Here is a 22789-nt window from a genome sequence, read left to right as displayed (position 1 = left end):
TTAGTTAAGCAGCTTATTTCTGTTATATATCTAAAATGACTAATCTCTTTATTCAAATGAAATATTTTACTATATGATCGATCAAAACATCCTTTCAAAACAAATCAAAAAGCTTCTACTATACATAAGTTTAATTAATTTTCTTTATAGTTGTAGTGTATAATATGTAATCCTTTCAACTATATGAACACTTTTCAATAGAAAATGTACAAAATTATAAAGAGAAACACAAATAACTATGCAACTATAATAATTATATTTGTCAACGTTTATTAGCGTTTATTTATTTATTAATGTTTATTTAATTATTAGAATTATTTGCTTTATTGAAAATTACTTTGGTGACAAATTACCATTGTTTATCTCAACATTGCATCATTAATAATATACGCCACATTTATCGCATTTATATTAAATACTGTTATTCATTATTAATTAGATTTAAATGTCATCATTAATTAGAGTTAACTATATCTATGTTACAGTAAGTTCAATTTTATTATATTTTCTTACCCAATTTGGCATCACGTATCTATCGGGCGATCTGTGATGATAGTTGAGCACCAAAACGGTCAGCACGACGCTACTCGCCACCATGAACATGATGCAATTGAAGTATGATCCTGAATCGAGGTGTTCCCGAAAATCCCCCGAAGAAAGAATACAAAAAGAAGGCGATTAGTCACGGAAATATCATGGATTGAGATGCTGTTAGCAGCTCTCTCGTTGAGAATGAAAGATTATTCTCCTGGATTCTTTTAGATCAGCTCAGATCGTAATCGTCTCCCGCTCGTGAACCTTTTCACTTGATATCTCCGGTTCCATTTTTGCTCGACATACATATTTAATAATCTTTCATTCGTTTATATGAGTGCTCGCGCGTTTCTGGTGCGCGTGAAGAGGCTTAAAAATTCAGACATCCGTAAGAATGTCCGCTTGAAATGTTTTAGCGCTAAGCGCGCTTTCCAAAGAATAATGCCATTCTTTAAATGTAATTTTCACGGATTTTCTGATATATTTATCGAACAGGAGTGCGCTTTTCATTCGTTTAAGCCTTGCATTTTATAGTTACTTCTTCCTACTCTCCGTAATTCTCATATAGGGTCCTTTAGGTTTTTTACTTTTTTTTATTTGTCTCCCGTTGGAGCAAGTTTTCGCTGGAATGCTTTCAACGATTTCTCTATTCTGTAGTAAACAGTAAGTAACATGTTAGTGCCGAGACACTACCGTGACTCCTGATACGGAACATTCTTCAGACGCGGCGAGAATTCGAGCCTCTCCACGCGAGTGCAAACACACACTCAACAATGACACACTCGCAGTCACAACACACGACGGTTCAGTGCCATCCGAATGGACCTGTCACGGAATCGACTCTTGCGACTCACACTCGAGGCGAAAGTTGAGAAAGAAATAATAGACAAGCGAAACAAGCGTATTAGTATTCGGTAATATAATTATTGAGACAGATAACACACACAGCTAAAGATAAAAGCACACCTATATGAGTAAGAATAGCACATATTACAAGTAATAAAAATATCTACAGGGACATGATAAAGATATCTACGAGATATTCTTCAGATGTTTCCTTAAGCCCGTGTTACATTACGCATTGGAGATTGAAGATTAGAATTCAGCCGATCAGAACAAAATGCATTAAAATTAAAATTATGGTGAATTCTAATCTCTAATCCTCACTCTCCAATGCGTAGTGTGACATTTGCTTGACGTGTTTTTAGATACATATTTCTATGGGGGCAGGTAATAGAAAAACGTCTATAGGATGTGTTGTAAAGATATTCAAAGGACGTTCTAATTTTTTTAAACGTTCTTCGGATATCTCTCAGTGATTTTTTTTTTTAACCTTTGTGAGATTTATATTTATAAAGGTTCACTCATTTAACGGTAGCTAACATCTCTAGAATTTCTACAGGATACATCGATACGCGTAACCCAGTTCACCTGCTGAAGTTACGCTGAAGTCAGCATTTCTCATTTCGCCAGAACAGTGAAGGTAACTTACGTACGTCAGTTTTCTGGTGTTAGATAAGCGAAAATAAGAAAATTGAGAATAGAATGTACTTACTTGCACGCGGAGTATAGACGTGTACAAAAGGGAAGAGAGGCAATAGTGTTACGCAGAGAAATTGAGAGAACACTTACACTATCATGCAGCTATCGAAAATGCAATTTTTACCGAAAATGCACACAAAAGCTTTCTGTAATTCTCTAAAGTTTGTTATCGACACGCGAATCTAATAATGACTTAAACGTAGAAGTACACAGGATGCATATCGTGAGAACGTTTAAGCTGCGGTTAAAACTACGCACTACAATCGGATTGGGATGTAGTTCATTTCTCGACTTTTATTATCGACGCGGCTGTCTTGTTCCTTTTAGAAACTTAATACTGAAAGTCGGTAATTAATTACTCAAAGTGAGTATTAGAAACACTGTTGCGTTCAGTGCTTATAATATTCAAAATAAGTAATTTTCAGTATTATATAAATTACATTTCTGTAAGGGGTTTTATCATAATTAACACAGAATTCCTTAAGAAAGTTGTCTTGGAGTGTCGGGAAAATACTGTCGAAGTTTACTTCGATCGCAAGTGGTAGTATACATGCATCAGCTAACGATAGTTAATACATAGTTATTTTTAATTTTCTATTATTCTACAATAATATTATTTGTAGTTATATTCGAGTATACCATAACTTATGGTTACCATCTTGAGAAGATTATCTTCTCCCTCTTGTGACGAAGATAATCAGCTTTATCAACGCACATTTATGTTGCATAACGTTCAAATCGATCTTAAAGTCTCAATTAAAAGCTCGGTTAATGTCTCGTTAAACGTATGAACCTTAAAATATGCCGGCGCCACGCTGTAAAAAATATTGTAAATAATATCTCATCTCAGATTGCTTTTCTTTTCACAAGTAAATAGTCAAGCCTAATATATAATATAAAGCGGAATAACGTTGTATCGTGTGAACGCGAAACATTTCTTGCAAATTAAAGATTTTTGAGCGGCAAGTTTTTATTTGCTTCGCCCTGGCTGCGCGCAGTCGAATATTTATCCCCCCTCCCCTGCAACTACGAAGATCTACTCGTAACTTTAATTACGTATTCCCTAACTTTTCTCCTAAATTATTGGATCGCCATAGCCCGGCGAGTGCATTCGGAAATACTGCATCAAAGCAGAGACTCGCAAGCGATTCCGAGTCGAGACGCGCGCGAAAATAAAAAGAAGGAACGGGAGAGCTTCAACTATAGCGATGAATAAAATGCTAAAAGAGTTGCCATTTTAACTTCTCGTGTTATCTCGGTGGCTGTGTTTAAAGGGTCCATAAAGCCCGGCACGAGCGTCTTCAGGCTGTGATTAATCGCCGTGTGCGGAAGCGGCTATCTCCTCTTCTGCCTTTATTAATGGATCCTTAAGACTCGCTTGCCATTACATGTCAGCTATATATTTATGACGTTTCGAGTTAATCCTCTCATTGATCGTTCGGTGGCGATCTATCATGAAAGCAAAATCGCTTGATTGATTTCACAGAAACGGAAGCTGGTCGAGATGTAGGGAATTACTAATCTTGAAGGTAAAGTTATGAAATGTCTTTATCCAATAGTGATATGTTATCTTTATTAAAAAAGATAAATCATTTGTCTAGAATTCAGCACAAAGAGATGCAGGATATTATCTGCTTGATATCATTTTCTCTCTAACTAGTTTCGTTAAATTTGATAATTAGGGAAATCTCTCTCTCTCTTTCTCTCTCTATTACATTAATGATTGCTTATTTCATATTGATAGAAATATATTCTTTGTTTTCATAAACAAATTTGGTTTTTCATGGATCGAACAACGCATTCTCCCGAATTAAACATGACGTGGCGCGGCGGTTTTCGCATTAATGCAGCATGAAGAGAATAGCGAAATTGCCGGTACGTGCAACGTCATAGCTAGCGATATTTACTTGAAATATTTGTTTCATACGCACGTGGGCAAATATGTATTGAGATAGCGGACAAAAATTACATGCAATACGAAGCGTGAAAAGCATTTCATTTCTAGCTTTATTAGCAGGCTTTATTAACAGAATCATCCGGTTGTTCGATCCGGTTGTGACAGGTCCGAAAAATCTTTGTAAAATATATTCTGACTTTGGCTCCGTGTACGCTTTATTTTAACCGTCATATACTCCAATTTAATTATATCCGATGAAATAGCTGACGTCGTCAAATTTTCAACTGACAGATAGGTCGTAATTTAAATTATTCCAACGAATTAATTAGTTATTATATGCGTTGCAACGCCGGATCGATTAATGTGATGCTTAATACAGAATTTACGATCATTGTAATGAACGTCGATATTCCGTCGTTCTACGAGATTATTTGGTGAGAAAATAAAAAATAATGATGCGTGATTAATGAATTAAAGAATCACGCTTTTACATTATAATAAGTTATATAATAAGAAAGTAAAAATCTTGGACAGATTTTATTGTATACGTTAATTTTTTGTAGTTACATAAACAATTATTTTTCAAGAATTTATCGGCTCAAAATATAAAATAATATATAAAAGGAATTAATAAAACGTGATATAAAGCAGAATTTTGAGAAGTGTAATAAAATTTTAAAGATATATTTTGTATTAACATCAAACTGACACGCATCGCTTTAATTGCGATTTATAATTGCGGGGCGTTAAGAGTTTTATAAGCGGAATAACTTTACTATTGAAGAGACGCAAGAGTGGCAATTTAAATTCTTCTCATTTTTTACGGCTTTTGAGTTAATTTCCATGAATGTATATTATAAATGCTACTTGCGACCAAAAAGGTTTTTATGTTATTCACGTAAGCATGATGTTATTCACATCATCATCGACACATAAAGTACTTCTAAAGAATCTAAAGAGTTATCGTGAACTGTTTTGTAAGCAGTCTGCAATTTCATAATAACAGAGTTAAAGTTTCAAATAGAGATCTTTCCTGAATAAAATTAAATTCTTATTTAATTCTCATTTCAGTTTCAATGTATTCACAAACATTTCATGTTTCAATTCCTTTAACATATATATGTATAATGTTATAAAATAATATAAAAAAAAGGGAAATTATTATATACACATAATATTTCATAGTTTAATTTATTTTATAAGTATCAGATTAATATTGGTTTTATGTTAATATCGGATATTACGCTTTTGTACAAGATAATAAAGATTGTCGGCTCGCTGAAGAATTAATTAACGCTCTGCATAGTGTCATACTTGTGCAAACGATCAATCGCGTGGATAATTTTCGATAAGGGATGTTGCTCGTAGGACTTCTCGCATTTCGTTTTGTAGAGCTACTATTAAGTACTTCGAATGTAGTCTACTTGTAATACGAACTATAATTAATTTCGTTATCGACGCTCGTGTTTTGCCCTTTTTTCCCGTCACCAGTCCAAGGCTTTCGTCGTTTATTTCCAGATGCATTTTCTTTCGTTGAAAGCGCTTTTTTCATTCCTTAATTACTTCAAGCGACTTGTCGACGAAGTAATTTGTTCATTACATGGCTCTCTCTCTCTCTCTCTCTCTCTCTCTCTCTCTCTCTCTCTGCGTGTGTCTTGACAAATTGCATCTATCACTTTTTTATTACGAGCTTTACGTCCCCGTTCTGCACATCTGGCTTTACTACTTGACTCAATTTCCGCATTTACGTACTACTTGCGAAACTGACCCTTGGTTACTCGGAATGACCGGTTTTATCGATACTACAACGATACGCTTGCCTGCTTTTTATTTCTCTTTTGTACTGGCATCATCTTATTCCTGCAAGTGTTCCCGAGTTCGTCTTGTTAGGCATGAATTGACAATAAAAGTGCTTGTCTACTTCGATAATCATATAGACAATGCCTGCTTTTTTTTTCTACTGTTTTACATCCTATCAAATTTATAAATTGTATTTGCACTGTTAAATTCATGTTAAATTATTATCCAATCCAATTGAATTATTTTTAATCATTTTTATAGGTAGCCACTGCAGCTATATCGTTAATTTAATTAAAACAGTAGATGAAACATCTTAATTCAATAAATGTATTAAATTTGAATTAAATTTAGTTAATTATTTAATTATATGTACAATCAAGTATATATATGTGGACGTAGTTTACTTTAAAATTAAGCAATTCAATAAAAAATAGATTGATTTACATTTCAATGCAGAAGTTAAAAATAACAAAACGCTATCTAACTCGAAGGATTGGGTTACCATTGCTCCTTTGACGTCTAACGGTGTGTATTACTTACGTTGAGTTATGAAATTAGTTTGAGCGTCCATTTTCAGTAAATTTCATATGCAGTCTTGTTCATAAATATTAAGCACTGGTCTTGGACTCTATTACGCAAAGCCTTGGTTTTGATGCCGGAACTCAAGAATTTTCAAGCATTTATGGATAATATACGTGTGGCCTTTGCTCTCCGAGAAGGCAAATACTGAATCTTTGGATTCGCATCGTATTCTGACCCTTTTTAATGGTCAAACCTTACAGAGATTTCAAGAAAAAGAAAAAATATATACACATAAAAGCAGTCCCACAAAGTGACATAAATGTTATATATTTAACGAAAAATAAATTAAAAAGCGGTTTTATTGAGAAATAACATTTATTTTTATAAAAGTTTTAATATTTTTGTTAGCCTTCCTTTGGCTTTTATTACCGCCTTTTCTAAGAAATACAATAAATTGAGGGTGCTTTATACTTATGGCTAAGGTTGTATTTTTCTAGTTTCAACAATGCTGCATCTTGTGCTACGTAGAGACGTAGCACAAACAGTATATTCCGTTAGCGTCATCACTTTGAACATTTAATAAAACGCATGACTTCTATCGTTATCGAAAGTTACACCTTCTAAGGAGGAAAATACTGCTGAGAATTATCGGCGACTGCTACTGTCGCGTTTTCTCATTGCCAGCAACTTTCTTTATGACAGTTCCATTAATTGCATTGTTGTTGCTCCTCTACAATGTTACTTTGCGAAGAATTACAATTTCTTCCATTCTCGTATCAACCTATATCCGGCTGACTTGGCACATGCATTGCCTCTTAAACGTCTCGATTTTATTCCGCTTTTAGGGAGGCACTTTTACATCACTCTGGCATAATGTCGTTTACAGTCGAGAGTTGCGGAGAGACCTCATTCCTGCAGATGATTACTGTGAATTTTAATATACTTGCAATGTCTGTCCTTTGATGCTCCCAGAGAATTGTTCTCATTACTAATATCTCATTACAACGCCGTTTTCTCTTCTCCCGTTTTCTGATCACCAATCTCGTCATAGAAACACTCGGGGCTTTTCCATTATTTTCCCTCTCATCTTGTCCCTCCCTGTACTTATCTTACATTGCGCCTCGTTATTTGCTCGATTTTTGCTCGTAATGTCACGTAGGACTCTCATCTGTATTCTCATCAACGACGCTACTTCGCGTCTACAAAACGAAGGGAAATAATACCCGATTGCATTTAAGAATCTCTCGCCATGCTATTTTTACTAGATTTTTTATTATACTTTTCAATTATTTCGTGCGGTCACGTGCACACATTTGTAGGAAGCTCTTTCTTTTGCTTTTCATAAATTGTCATTTCTCTATATAAATTTCCATTCCTTTTTTCTTCTTATATCCACTGTCTCGCCTCGTTTCTCTATCTCGTTCCACCGTTTTATACGTATCGTCATATACGTTTTGTGGTCACCTTTGATTACTGCACGCGTGCGTTTACGACCTGACCACGTGCGAACGCTTTTTACGTCTTTCGACTTTTATGCAGTTACGTGGACTTTTTCCGTCCAGTATTTCCGAGGAAAATATTCTGAAACGTTCTTCCTAAGTTGCGCCATTTACAACCTCGTATTTCGTACTTCGGTCGCCATATCTCCGTCAATGGATCGGATTATTTATGTAGTTTGCCGTATTTTCTCACTTAGAGTGCAAACTCGCGGCGAATGAAAAGTTCGGAGGAGGAACATTTGAAAAGTGCGCCGCGATGTGTCGAAAGAGAACTATTACAAAGATTGCTCTCTTGCGATTTCGCGTACGAAGTTCCGACACAATATTACTCCCGATTCTGACTTTCTCTCTCTCTCTCTCTCTCGTAAGTTCTCGCTCTCTCGATCCAAGCGTCACAGGCTTTTCTTTCTTTCTCTCTCTCTTTTTTTTTCTTGCACGAAAACTTCTCTTCTTAAAATAACTCTCTCAACGAGAGAAGTCGACTCGCATTGTTCGATCTTTGTGGAAACGGTTGCAATTTTATCCTACGAGAGCGCACGAGAGAGAGAGGAAGTAAGTCATGATGACACAGGAGAAAAGAGAAATCGTCGACTCATTGTGTAGCCACGAAGAACGGGGAATAAAGTAGCGAACGTTCTTGGGTACGGCGTTCGTCAAAGTTGCATGATACTCGGAGACTGCAGCAGGTCGTTTCGTAGCAAGAATACGGAAAGAGGAAGAGCGGAAAAAGAAGGAGCATGGAAGAAAGAGTCGTAGAGACCCGCATGGCTTGGTCGAGTGGCTCTCAGACCGTCCACCTGCTCGAATGAATTCTTCGATCGACTGGAAGAGATGCGAGGTTACCACGTTAAGTATCGATGTTATCTTCTACTTTCTTAGTATTTGCATAGGTATTTCTTACGGATAAAAATAAGTGCTTCATGATAAACGATTTATAATTTGATAATTATTGCAAATAGAGTGACACACGTAACGTTACACCATTTGCTTTACATATAAAATTTATTTCTAACAAAATTGTAGTATATAAAACTGGTATGAAATTAATTACCAAAGCTTGGAAAATTGTTTTTAATAGATAATCAATACGATCGCCATTTTATTTCACAACTTCTTGAAGACGCGCCTTCTTCGTCTACTTTTTAACATAAATCTTTAGATAACGACACAACTGTATAATATCAACGGAAACATCTCCGAGTTTCGGTCATATTTTTTATTTTCGTAAAAAAACAAGGCAACTTTTACTCTATTAACATTTTAATAAAGTGTCAAAGTCAACATTTTAATCAAGTGTTTAAGTCAAGCGTTGTCAATTTCGACTCGTTCTACGTCAAACAGAATTTCCATAAAGTATACAGAATTTGCTTACACAGTGAAAAGAAATCGATATTTCACAAGTATAGTTTAATGAGATAATTAAATATTACAACATTTCTTTGCGCAACCCTGTAGACGTCTCTGATTATTAAATGCTTTACATTGTATAAGATTGTATATTGTTTTATATTGAAAGGTATGGAAGAGAGAATTTTAAATGAGAAAAAAAATGTTTACGAAGCTGTATAGTTGCTGACAATAAATAATTTTGTACATTACCTCGTATTCTCTTCAAACTAACAGTAGTCGAAGCGAGATTATGATTTAATCTGACACTACGGCAATTAAATTGTCAGATGTTATAGACTTAGGCATTACAAACTGTTGAGAGTCTCTGCTTTACACGATAGCCATTGTAGCCGGCGACGTAGCCTCGTTTCGTTTTGTCGCGTGGGTGGATGTAACGATACACACATATACTCATACAGAGACATTTAAATAAGTCACACGCGAGTTCTCTTACGATTTTTATCAGTATCGTCCACCTGTCGGTAGCTTGCGCTTTTGTGAGCGTACGTGGTCGATGGTTACGTTTGCAGAGGTGTAAATAAATAAATCACGTTGAACGCTATACGAGTTTCCGCAGCATTGTTGCTCCATTGTGCTTTCCGTCTGCGATGCGACTATCGTTACCAATAGTAATTCTTTCAGCGCATTATTTAAACCAAGTAATCCAATATATGTATGTTTGCAGGTAACATTCCGAAAAAGACGACGTATCATATATTTTGTGGCTTTGTGTGTGTGTATCCATATTTAAAATAATTATAAGAAGATAAGTTACATTTTAAAGATCGCAAATGAGGGAAGAAGAGATAGAGAGAGGGAGGGGGAGAGAGAATAAAAATTATAGGAATAAAAATAGTTTTAATTGTAAGTTACATTTGTATGCTTCCGTGTTTGAGAGATTGAGTTGAATTTAAGTGACACGTGTGGTTTAAATTTTGTTGAAAGAGATAGAGATAATTCATAAGGAATCACGTAGCGAAGTTCATATTTCTTGCAACAAAGATTCGGCGGTTCTACGGGCTCGTTTAAACGACTGTTCCACGTACGAGAGGAAAGGAGTCGTAAATTTTGCCGCACCACGTCGCAGTCCATACGTTAGTACGATATCTCGGAATTTTATTCAATGCATTTGGTGCGCTGCTTATCGCATCGCGAACGGATTTTTGCAATGCTTATGTATTCTCTTAGTGGAACGTATGTTCTATAAGCTAAGATTATTACCGGAATCGACAGTTTGGCACTGACTGTTCTGCACGCGAATTTTTAAAGCACGCTCTTTTCGCGATGCAGTGCGTCTGCAACGCGGTATCCCAGTGATATGCGCGCAGTTATTATCTACCTACATCTTTTCGTCGCGCTCGAAGTCACCACGGTCATGGTGCGAAGTTCTAACTTCAGAGATTGTGTTCATTTTTTCTCTCCCACGCGGATTGCGTTTTTATAACATAAAAGAGAGCTAACTCTTCTACATGATTAATGATATTTCATATTTTTTATTATACCGCAATATTTTGTGGAGAAAAAGATAATACATAATTCTTTTCAGATATTAAATTTCGCGATTTATGTATAAAGACTTTTAGTCGTAAACTTGAAAAGAGATAAAGAAAGTAAAAGTAAAGTTATAATACTTTTCAAGCTTCTTTGCATGAATATTTCCTTTAAAGAAGCTATACGGTTTGTGTGTGTGTGTGTAAGAGAGAGAGAGAGAGAGAGAGAGAGAGAGAGAGAGAAGAGAGAGAGAGAGAATTATTTCCATATCTGAATATATATATATTGGATGTCCTAAATTTAAATGTTAAAATTTCAGAAATGTTGGAATCTATATATAAAATAAGAAAAAAGTTTTTTAAAAATATGCTCGTTTTTGCTTTGTTTTGAAGAGAATCGCAAAGAAGACAAAACGTAGTTTTTATTTTCGTACTCATTTTATTATTTATTTAAAAGAAATTTAAATAAACAAAAAAGTATTGATGGAAAAATGTTGGAACGATGAGTCAATGCTACAATAGGCCCATACAAGTCCTGGCTCATACTTTGAACAATATTTGCATTAAAGAAGTGACAACGTGAATAAATAAGTGTGAACAGTATCAAGTAATAAGAAATATAAAAATGAAAACAACTTTTTGTTATTTTTTCCAATTTTTCTTCCAAAGCAAAAACATACACATTTCTAAAGAATTTTTTTTCTTAATTAATCGATCGCCTACGTTACTCTTCAGTTTTGACGTTTAAATTTAGAAAACATTGTATATTTTTAAATTCCAACATTTTCGAAACATTACAATTTACTTTTACAGGTCGAGAAGCAATCAAATACAATAATATCAGGTTACTTTTTTCCCTGATGAAGTAAACTCGAGGGGGTAACCACTATCTAAAATATTGTCCCACAGAATACATGATTCTATTTTATATAATTTTATTTAGTGACAAATTATTTTCCTCACTATACAAGGTGAGGCATTTAAAACAGATCACCTGACTAGAGATGAAAGTTACATCTCTACCTACAAAACAGTTATTGACATCATATTATGCGCCCCTCGAATCCAAGATACTTTTATTTCATACGTTTCCTTCTATTGTTAAAAACAAGCGAGTTATTCAGGTGATCTGTTTTAAATGTCTCACTCTGTATATGTCATTTGGTAAAATAAACGATTTTATCTAATATTACACAATTATTTCTTGTGCTTGCATATGTATTTATCGGATTATATATTGGAATTTTATATAAATTTTATAATGATTTCAGGGACTCCGTCCCACGACATTAAGTGATTACTCCCTCGAGTAAACTGCTATGTTTATAAAATATTGGCATTTAACGATGTATCAAAACACGAAGATAATCTACAAATCATGTAGCTTCTTTGATTGCAGTCATATTGGAAGAAAAATACGAAGAAAGGAAAATATATAATAATAAGTAAAATTGTATGTGGGTAGATTCTAACCGATTCCACAAATATAACAGAAAATTCAAGTGTATTTAACTTATCAATTTTTTTCTTGCATGTATTCCTAATATAGAAAATAACTATTTCCGCAAATTATACATAAATATAATATATATAAAAGAATGAAAAAAAATTCTGTTTAAGACAGATTCTAAAGTAAAAGAAATGGGAAATGAACAGGAAGAAATAGTATTTACGAAGGGATGAGAAGGTAACGTGTAATTTCGATTTTACGTTTACATCGTATAGAACGTTTGTTTGATTCTGAGATATATTTATCCATACTTGCGACTATACGTGCCCAATAATGGAGGTGGACGTTCAAATAATAAGTTATATATACACGCTAGAGAGTCATCTCTGTTAGTAGAATATAAGAGGCACAAAGAAGCCGGGGTTATAGGGAGAAAGAGAAGGTACTGGAAGATAGAAATTTCCAGTAGCAGTTAGTACAGTGCTCAAACAATGTCGTCTAAATTGCGCGTCCCACTGCATGCTTATCAGCAGTAAAAATGATATATATCGTTGGAGAAAGAGCTACGCGAGAGCTTAATGGTTCGCGAAGTTAAACCTAACTACGTTTAATTGTAAAATGAATCATTCCTAAGCGCCCCGACAGCGGTTAACGCGGGGACACAGCACGGATTAGTGCGGAAATAAAATTTGTTTTATGTTGCTTAAGATTATTGCATACACCACATTTCGCAATTTCTTTGTTGATTCCAGATTGAGGTGATATCATTGAAAAATCCTGTTGTAAGAGTAATATATCATTAATTTTTATACAGTTTAAATATCACCACCGTTGACATTTGCTCATAACTGTAGCCACAAAATGACAGAGTAAATTCCCCGCCTTTGTATAAGTGGAATAAAATACGTTTCAGTAAAGCTTCCATTTTTCTAAAAATTTACGACAATTGCGATGGGCTCCGTTCCGTTAAGCCTTTCGATTACTGATATTAATTGGTATAAGAGCTAAACGGATGGTAATATCGTTAATGCAGAGCAGTCACATAACTACGATGATACATTCTCTGTAATTATTCGCGAATGATAAATGATTATCCGCGCGAAATAACGGTTCTTCTGATATCATGGAGCCAAAAAATATACGGAAAGTATATTTTTATATAGGTACTTGTACCTGTGGAAATGTTGTGCTGTTGTAGATTCAGTAGCTTCAATAAATTCAATTATAGCTTGTCTTTCAATATGTATAATGCGATACATATATACGCACCAACGTAGATAATATTTTGTAATGAGATATATAGCATGACATTTGTTGCATCCTCATCGAAATGGGTTGCCGTTCCCGTTCGTGCGATCAGCTTCGTATTTCTCCGCGCATACACGCGTATATATAATGCGTATGTAATATAGTTCCTCTCTTTGTCTCAGTGATTCTCGCGCGCGTTGCCGAAGTCTGCGTACTATTTCATCGTTATTCGTTGATAATGCGTGTATTGTTATATACCGTTCCATTTTCACGCGTAAACTATAATCGTCACGCGCAATTCTGTTGTGGCAGTCGACCGCAGTGATTTTGCGAACTGTATGGCCGAGATTTCCAAAATTTGGTGTGTACGGCATTGTGCCAGATCATTATCGCCGCCGCAAAACGCGCGCGTGTATAGAATATTGTTTTTGTTAATTTTTAATTTTAACACGTGCCAGCAATGATTCGAACGCGAAATTGACCTACATGTAAAGAAAAAGTGGAATATTCTCGTTTTCGATTTATGGATTAGTCCTCCGCAAACATTTTCCATGTATATCACGAATAATGGATTGTGTTCCGGCATTTTTAAAATATGAAGCTCTCCGTTCCTCCGTGTGAATATTTTCGCGCGCATATTCGTCTATTATTTCTTCCGCGAGAGAGAGTCCGTTCTGTTCTATTATTCTTTACTCAACAAAGTTCTTCAGTATATCTTACAGTTTTCTCGCGGTAACATTTTGTTTCTAATAATCGTAACATTCGCTACTTTTTTCTTTTTTCGATTTGCCTTCCTGTTTCTATTTCCGATATGATATCATAGTGATATCTTATTGATTTTATATTCAGGCAATTGATGTCAAGATTGTCATTATTACCTTCATTTTCGAATGTCTGTACGTCTTGAATTAATTGATCTGTCTTCATCGAGATCAGAGAGCGAGCATTTCCAGTGTATATTCTTGTGTAATGTATTAAAATTTGATTCGCGCAAAACTGACAATGTTCGTGCTAACGACTCTTGTTGCCGCACGGTAAAATTAATGAAATATAATAGAGAGTTGCGGTTTTGTATACGTAACTCAAATAAATATGCCGAATTCGCATGTAACATAATTCAACGTCCGGAATAATTACTCTAATTTTATATTGTTAACGCTACCGTATGAATATTTTGTACACATTCATACATATATATATGTATATATGTTAAATATATATGTTAAATTAAACAAACCTCTATTTGAATCTACATATTACGTTTCCGCGTTCAACTAGATTTCAGCACAGTACACCACATCGTCAAGTGTATCGATTTTAACAGACATCGTACACGGAAAGAAAGATTTTACCGAGATGTCTAAAAAGTTAGGTATATCATCTAAAAATAATTTTGTTAAACCATCAAAATAATTATGTGGAATATTCAAGCAATGTTGCAAGAAATTGTGACATTTTAGTAACAAGCTTGACAGCGTTTCACATAATTATTTTCCAACACAATTTATTTTCAGATTTCTAGCTAAATTTTTAGATACTACAAATCTGTTCTTTTCGTGTAGCCATATGATGAAAATACTCGCTCTTGAACTTTATACTCCAACCCTCAGTAGTTTCTATGATAATAATTATAACTACATTTGGCGTAGTCGAGCAATGCCACTTCAGAAGCAGTGAGCAAAATTAGCGAGGTGGCATAGGAAGAAGTAATAAAAGAAGAAGAAGAAGAGGAGGAGTAGAAGTAAGGGAAGAGAGCGATGCACTTTCCAAATATCTTCTACTGTCAATATGCTCCATGTATTGAGATTCACTTTGTTACCAGCAGCAGAATCAATCAGTGTGTGCGCCATGCACATAATATACTAGGTACTGCATCAACCGCACGAGACTCAATAACGGGAGCGCAATCCCACGACGGAGGATGACGCGGCTGCCCCGAGCAAGGGGGGGGGGGGGGGGGGGGGGGGGGGGGAGGGGGCAAAAAGAACGAGCACTAAGTCTGCGTGTGATTCGAGACAAGGTCTAAGTTTCTACGTGATCGTGAAGTATGCGCCAACCAGTTCATTTTTTGTCTTACGGTGGAACTTTTAGTAAGCCTTGCCAGAGGGAGATAGAGAAAGAGAGAGAGAGAGGGAGAGAGAGAGAGAGACAGAAAAGCAACTTCGTGGCTCTCGAAATACCATAGAGCGAGAGAGAGAGAGAGAGAGAGAGAGAGAGAGAGAGAGAGAGTTTTTTTTAGAGAGAGAGAGAGAGAGAGAGAGAGAGAGAGAGAGAGAGAGATGAAGATAAAGATAGATATAGAGAGAGAGAGAGAGAGAGAGAGAGAAAGAGATAGATAAAGAGAATGAGACAAAGGCAAAGAAGCGACTACCAAGTCTGACATTAGCGTAAGAGGAGTAAACGCTGATATTGTTCTACGATCGTATACGCCGAGCCGCGCCTATCGCGACGTTCCAGAGGGCTAATAGAGAACTGACAGATCGACAGCACAGAGCAGAAATCCACGGGAGGTGAGCGACACGAGATCACGAGGAGTTGCGAAGTTAGAATTGCGGGGTAGCAACGACAATGGCGGTAGGTGGCATGGCGGTATATAAGTAGCTAGTACAGCTCAGAGAGTGACTTATCATACGCTTTACTTATCGTACGGCTACGCAAGTTGAAGTTTCGCGACTGCAGAGCGACAGGAGGCAGCCTATAGAAGAGTGGGAAGAGAAGAGTATGATAATGGTGGGTAATTTTAGCGGTAGAACAGTTTTTAATTTTTGAGTGGCATTACAGGATTACGACTGACACTTGACGCCAATAATTTTTATATGACCGAGATGTGTCTCGCAAATTCTTGAACGTCTGTCTTTTCTTTCTCGGCTTTCAAGAATAAAGTCCTCTACTTAGGTATATTATGTCTCGTGCAATGGTTAACTCGACATATTTACGCGCGTTTAAATTTTTATAGCAATTACTTATCATATTTATTCTCACGATTAGCTTATCCCAGAAACAAAAAGGGGATGCCACTCAAGAGCGAAAAGAACGAAGTGGATAAAAGACGAGAGGAGAAAGAAAAGAGGCAGAGAGATTGAGATGGATAGAATAGAAAAACAGAGAGAAGGCGGAAAGACGGTGCTGGAAAGTAAGAGATCATTTCCTTGGTTCAGAGCCTTCGGTGCAGTTTTTACTTTCACGTGATACGTACTTTTACTACTACTAATGCAATACTAAACTCGTAAATTCGAGGTGCGCTAGCACCCGATCGAAGATCAGAGACTCTGCGTAGGAGAGAGATTTGCAGATTGAGATCGAGCGTGATAGCATTCGTAGTCGTCACATTCACACGCGCACGCACAAGCCTTCCTCTTCGCGTTCTCCGGTGGCGGATCCGGTGGAGCTAACGGAAGAGAGCTGTCGCCGAAGCGAAGCGTGTTAGATCACAGGCGCACATTGACGATCGATTAGCGATAATGAAACGCGAGATATTCGCGAGGTCGCGCGAGTACGAATGAATCCACTTATCATTAGAAATACGATAAATGTAAATACAAAGGTTATCAATTACAAAGTTAAGGAGCACAAACGTTTGCATAATGCATAATACATAAGAGAATCGATCAGGGTTGGTAAAGGTATTTTGTGTATAAAATACATATATTACCATTTTCTTTTTTTTTTTATGAAAAATAACTTGTTATCGTTACAGATTTTAAAAAGTAACGAGTTGTTACAATTTTCGTTACTTTCTTACCGCGAATTTTGACCATATCTTTTGTAAAGTGGCATCCAATTATCTTGGTCATTGACTAGTTCGTCACGAAATAGCAGTAACTGAGATCTTATGATAATTAATTATAACATGGTCAAACACTTTGTTCTTTTGAAATTCGTTTCGCACATTGAACGAAGTAACTGCGTTATCACGAACGTTACGAATAAGAAAATGTAACGTCGTTTTTCATTCGTTACTAAAAAAAAAAAAATTAATTGTAACGGACGTTACAAGCAACGCGTTACTTCCCAACCCTAGAATCTTTTTCATAGAAAAAAAGGACTCTGATTGGTTAATTCTCTTATTCTTTATGTATTGCACAAAAATTTATACTTCCACTTTTAGGATCTATCTAAATAAACTTGCATAGCTATGTATGGTAACTATATGCATATAAAGAAAATTATAATATAAAAATGAGATGATAATAATAATCACATTTCTCTATTATAAGGACGCACGTAAAATACGAATGGATAATTTTCTTTATGCATACATTTATGCGGTTATGCAAATTTATCTATATATACCGTTAGAGTCTATCTGGAGAAACTGCACACAGCGTAATAACCATATACATAAAGAAAATTATCCAATCGTATTTCTATCATAAGGACGTACAATGCGATTGAATAATTTTCTTTATGCATACGTTTATGCGATTATATAAATTTATTTGGATCCTAAGATGTCTTAGGGTTATACACACATACACACACACACATACACACACACACACACACACACAAAATGCATAAGCATAACGTAGTCAGCATGAGACCATCTGGACCAATCAGCATGTCACATAAATCAGTATTAAGACTGTGCTAAATGTTCCAGCATAAATTGGTCTTACGCTATACTTTTACATTTTGTGTGCAAAGGTATAATATAATATCTAACCGTTTGCCTCTCGAAAATGAGTACCGATGTTAATTAAAAAGCTTGACACTCTGACGGAAGAGTCCGCAATATAAGATTCGAGATAAGAAGATTTTCAATTCAATTTGATAAGTGAGTTCATTCGGTTGATCATTCACAATTCACGGCTTATCATTTATCGCTCGTCTATGTACGTGAGATCTTGACAGGCGATAGATTTGAGAAGTGGTTTCTCACGCCACGCGCTGAGAAGCGTGCGCGTTGCTCGCAAGAAATTAGCGGAGCGACGAAGCGGAAGCACTGCCGCTTGAATAGGGTAGATCCATTCTTCGTTGAAATACATCTACTTTAGAGTTCTTTACTGCGAGCAAACACGCACGCTTTTCCAAAGGCTCGCACTTGTATACTATATCTGATGTTACACGAAGGTGAATCGCGTCCTGTAGTGACAGTCGCAACAGAAGCAGTTGTGACAAAAATAATTTCATTAATTCTATAATAATATTTAGCGATAAACAAATCAACGTTATTTTTGCCAACATTAAATAGAAAAATCATAAAAATTTTCATTTACAAGTTTGTCTCTTTTCTTTTTTCTAATTATAAGTGAAATTAGTTTAAATTGATCTATCGAATGAAAGTAAAAGTTATAGTTGTATAATTAATTTTATTATATGTATTGCACGTTTAAAAAGATATTACGATATTGTATCAATAAAAAAAGAAATAAATAAAATATTAAATTTATTAGTAGTGTGACTCTTGGAACGAAATATTTCAATCAAATTTAAACTGATTTTAATCGTTAATATGTTGACTTTGTTATCAGATGTGAGCGAGCTTTTGGTAAGTTGATTATCATGTTGCTCGTCTGTTTCGCATCTATACGCGTAACCATTCGAGCATGCTCGTACGCATTGCGTTGCATAATTTGCATTTAATGCGGTGAATAAATTTGCGCATCACAGAATTGTCATTATGGTAAAGAACTTATTATTGATCTCTACTAAATAACATAACCGCACCGTTTCTACAAATTATATGCGCGCATTTCGACATAATTAAATTATAATTATCTTCACATTGTAATTACCTGTATCCTGTGCAGAAAAATGTCACATTGACGATGCAACGAATTAAGAATTTGCATACGTAATGCGTACAAGATTGTCTCCGCGATATTACGAAACGCCACGCGGGATCGCTTTTTACGAAAAACTCGTAGTTACGTCGAATCGTATAAACCCGTATTCATATCCCATATTTATTATTACGATCGCCTGATTTCCAAGCTAGAGTAGTCCCGTATCTTCATATTAAACGATAAAGTTCGGAACGAGACGGGATTTATCGTTCAATATATGGGATATGGATGCGGATGTTTAAAGTCTTCATTAAAAGACCGCGTAGATTTCTTTCCTTCGTCGGTAATAATTTGCTAACGGCGAGTGTGATCGAACGAGTTCATATTTGACCGAATGTCAAAAGGTTCATATGCAACGATAAATAAACGACGCGACGTAGAACGTATAAAACGTTCAACGAACGTCCGTTATATCTCGCGATTGTAATTAGAAATGACGTATCGCTGTTTAATTGTCCGTTGTGCGATTTATTTGTCACAAAAGCGCCATGTGTGTTGCCTGTAAAATGAGCCGTGTCCTTTGTGTGTATGTGTTTTGCTGCTCACTATTTCACTCCTCGATACATGTATATTAACACTGCATTCAAAATCGACGCTCTTTTTTTACTCTAATTTTTACTCTACGTACACCACTTACATTTATACTTCTGGAATCTTAAGATTTTGTCTCTGAGATTTATCGTCGTCATTTTTGCAGCAAACTGCAATGTGCTAAAGCCGCGTTAAAAAAAGCGATAAAGAGCCAAATTGTGATCGAGCCAAGTACCGCCCTTTCCATTGGCCAAATTTATAGTTTTATCGTTGGACAACTATTAGGAGCTTTTCATATCGTCGTTTTACAATAAAGCCAATAATTTTCGATTCTCTGCAAAATGTGCTGAATTATTTTGTATACCTATTCAAAGATATAGAAACATTCATTTCGATACCCTCTATTGCTGGTTATCGATTATTAATTTCCTCTGATGGCCAAACGATGAATGTAATACATAATAACGAAATATGTGATATCTAATTATATCTTCGTTACATTTGTTGAATTATAGACGCGAATTTATGTCGCCATAATGCTCGGCGGTGTATATCAATCACCCTATTTGCATTCAATCCGGCAAGTTCGCATGTATGTCCTGGTTAGTTGGCTTTGCTATAGCCATGATGGAAATTACATGACGTTAGTAACGTGTGTACAATAACTGCGTTTGAGTAAAATAATTGCGTCAATTAAAAATTTATTAAAGCCTCTAAAACATATTAAGACACAGATTTTAAAATAAAATAAGGAAACCGCGCAATGTTCTTACCAACAGATAAGAATAACATTTCCTGTTTTTTTATTTCAAAAAATGAAATATGATACCAAAAAAAAATGTAAAGTAATTATAAAAATTTTTTTATAATCCCAGTAATAAAATAAAACTCGAGTAATAAATTTTATATATATTTCTAAAACTCTTGCATTTTCAATTTAAAAACTACAATTTCATTAAAACTTTTCAATTACAATTTGATGAAAATAATAACATAGTAAATCCAATTTAGTTTTCGCAATATTGTGTTATACGGCGATATGCAAATCTCTTGGGTGATACGATTTTGTCGTGCGTATCGTCAAAATCGACGTAATTATCGTAGAAATTAGATAATCAAAAATTCACGACTCGGTTGTCAGCCAAACGGACATCGCGTTCTTTCGAGATTAAATAATCGCGAGAGTTGTGATAAGTTCGCTAATTAATTTTAATGACGCAACGTGAATCAACCCGTTTGCTTATTCTGAACTTTCGGATATCTGCAACGAATGTCCATCGTTATGTAATGAAAAAGATACTTAATACGTAAATTGTATAATAATATTATTTATGATTCAGATTCAACTATATTTTACTTTCATAAATATCACATCAATAATGCGATGATTGTAAATTGCGTTGCCTCTTTTTGAATATTTAGATTTTCGGCAATTTATCGCAATAAAGGTTTACTCTGTGGCTTGTCGTCACGCTTGTCGCCATCGTTGCTGTTGTAGTTGCAAATAAAAAGGATAGGCCCAGCGGGAGCTCGAGAAACATTGAAACATTGTTCGAAATCCAATCTGACGTTACTAATTCGGTTCACTCGAATATTTACTCGTATCTACACGCGGTTTTTTCATCCCGTTGGCAAATAGAATTTTTCTCTTCGTTTTTCGGCCGTCCGCTTCTCCATAAATTTTTTATAAGAATGCGTGAATAATTTTTATATCATAAATACAATAATTAAAAATAATACGCTCTCTACTGAACTCTACTTTGAGAGTCAATTAAACAACGTAGTTTTATACATACTGCTCGTTCAAATTTAAGCGAACTTGTCTTTTTCAGAATATTAAAACAAAGAGGTTTCAGCTTTTATGATATTTAATAATAAATACCAATATCAAATATTAAATATCCGGGACATTTCAATTCCCCGTTTTTGAAAATGTTATTAATTATTACAGACAAAATAACTAAAAATATAATTATCACTAAATAGAAATTATTTTCTGATATTTGACTGTAATAACATACGGGAAATAAAATTCGACACAGACAGACTTGAAACTTACTGGCATTTAGACTTTTATAAAACTTTTATCGACTACATGAAAAAATGATTTTGTCGAAATATCTAAAAATTTAGTTATACAGACAGATCTAAAAACATATACATATATATATATATACATATGTATATATATAATTTTGTTGAATTATCAAAATAATTATATAGGAAACTAAAGCACATAGAGAAATGTTACAAAAAGTTTTGACAGCAATTAGCTTGAGTATCCTACATAATTATTTTGATAGTCTAATAAAATTATTTTTAGATCTGTATCCAGCTAAATTTTTAACTACCTCATTAAAATCGTTCTTTTCACGTATGAATATATTGGCCTTAGAATTTATAAATTACAACTTATAATTTCATTTTTCCGTGGAGTATGTTAAATTCGCACTATGTCGTATGAACTCGATTATTACGTTCGTGTGTAATATCGGTATACCCGTCGCACTTGTTTTTGCGAAATTGGATTTCGACGATGCGGCAATGATACAAATGTTTCGCATTGCCGATAATGAAATGGCATTTATATTCCGCTATTTCCAGTGCGATTAAATTAAATATCACACGCATTCTTTTTTGCGCGATCGCGTCGAAAATCCAACACGCATTCGCGAGATAGATATGATCGCGAAATAATTATAAATTAGCCGGTTGCATGGTGATATTCCGAGTGGGCGGGGGACTAGAGAGCGGAAGATTGAGGATGAAACGTCGAGCGAAATTCATGTCGAATACCAGAAGGGAATTTTTTCGCGAGCATATGTTAGCCGGGGCGGCTTATACGCTTGCTCGTGTCTTTGAATTTACATGAGCCTTTAAACTTCCACTCGCTGCTCCGTTCGTTTCTGCGCGCTGCATTCGATATAAGTATCCTTAGAGACGAAGAGGGTCGTCGTAAGTGCTTGCACTTTTGCTTCTGTTTTGCGAATTTTCGGGCAGCCTGGAGCTGTTTTGGAGATTAAATTCCTCACTGGAAAAGAAATTTCAGTGTACTTTTGACGGATTTTTAAGATGAGTGAAATCTTGTTCGAGTATAC

The 22789-nt window shown here is 35.2% G+C and overlaps 1 protein-coding gene across 1 annotated transcript in view; it reads right to left on the bottom strand.

Annotated features, from left to right (window-relative positions):
• The window catches only part of nAChRalpha6 (nicotinic acetylcholine receptor alpha6), a 253207-nt gene that overhangs the window by 7457 nt on the left and 222961 nt on the right, over positions 1–22789 (bottom strand). Inside the window, exon 11 of the mRNA XM_018543183.1 lies at positions 514–623. Coding sequence (XP_018398685.1) covers positions 514–623 — 110 coding nt within the window. The remainder of the gene's footprint in view (positions 1–513; positions 624–22789) is intronic.

Source organism: Cyphomyrmex costatus, unplaced genomic scaffold (genome assembly GCF_001594065.2).
Source record: "Cyphomyrmex costatus isolate MS0001 unplaced genomic scaffold, Ccosl1.0 scaffold112, whole genome shotgun sequence".
NCBI classification, from domain to species: Eukaryota; Metazoa; Arthropoda; class Insecta; order Hymenoptera; family Formicidae; genus Cyphomyrmex; species Cyphomyrmex costatus.
The sequence above is the reverse complement of the archived record's forward strand: the minus strand, read 5'-3'. Positions and strand labels throughout refer to the sequence as shown.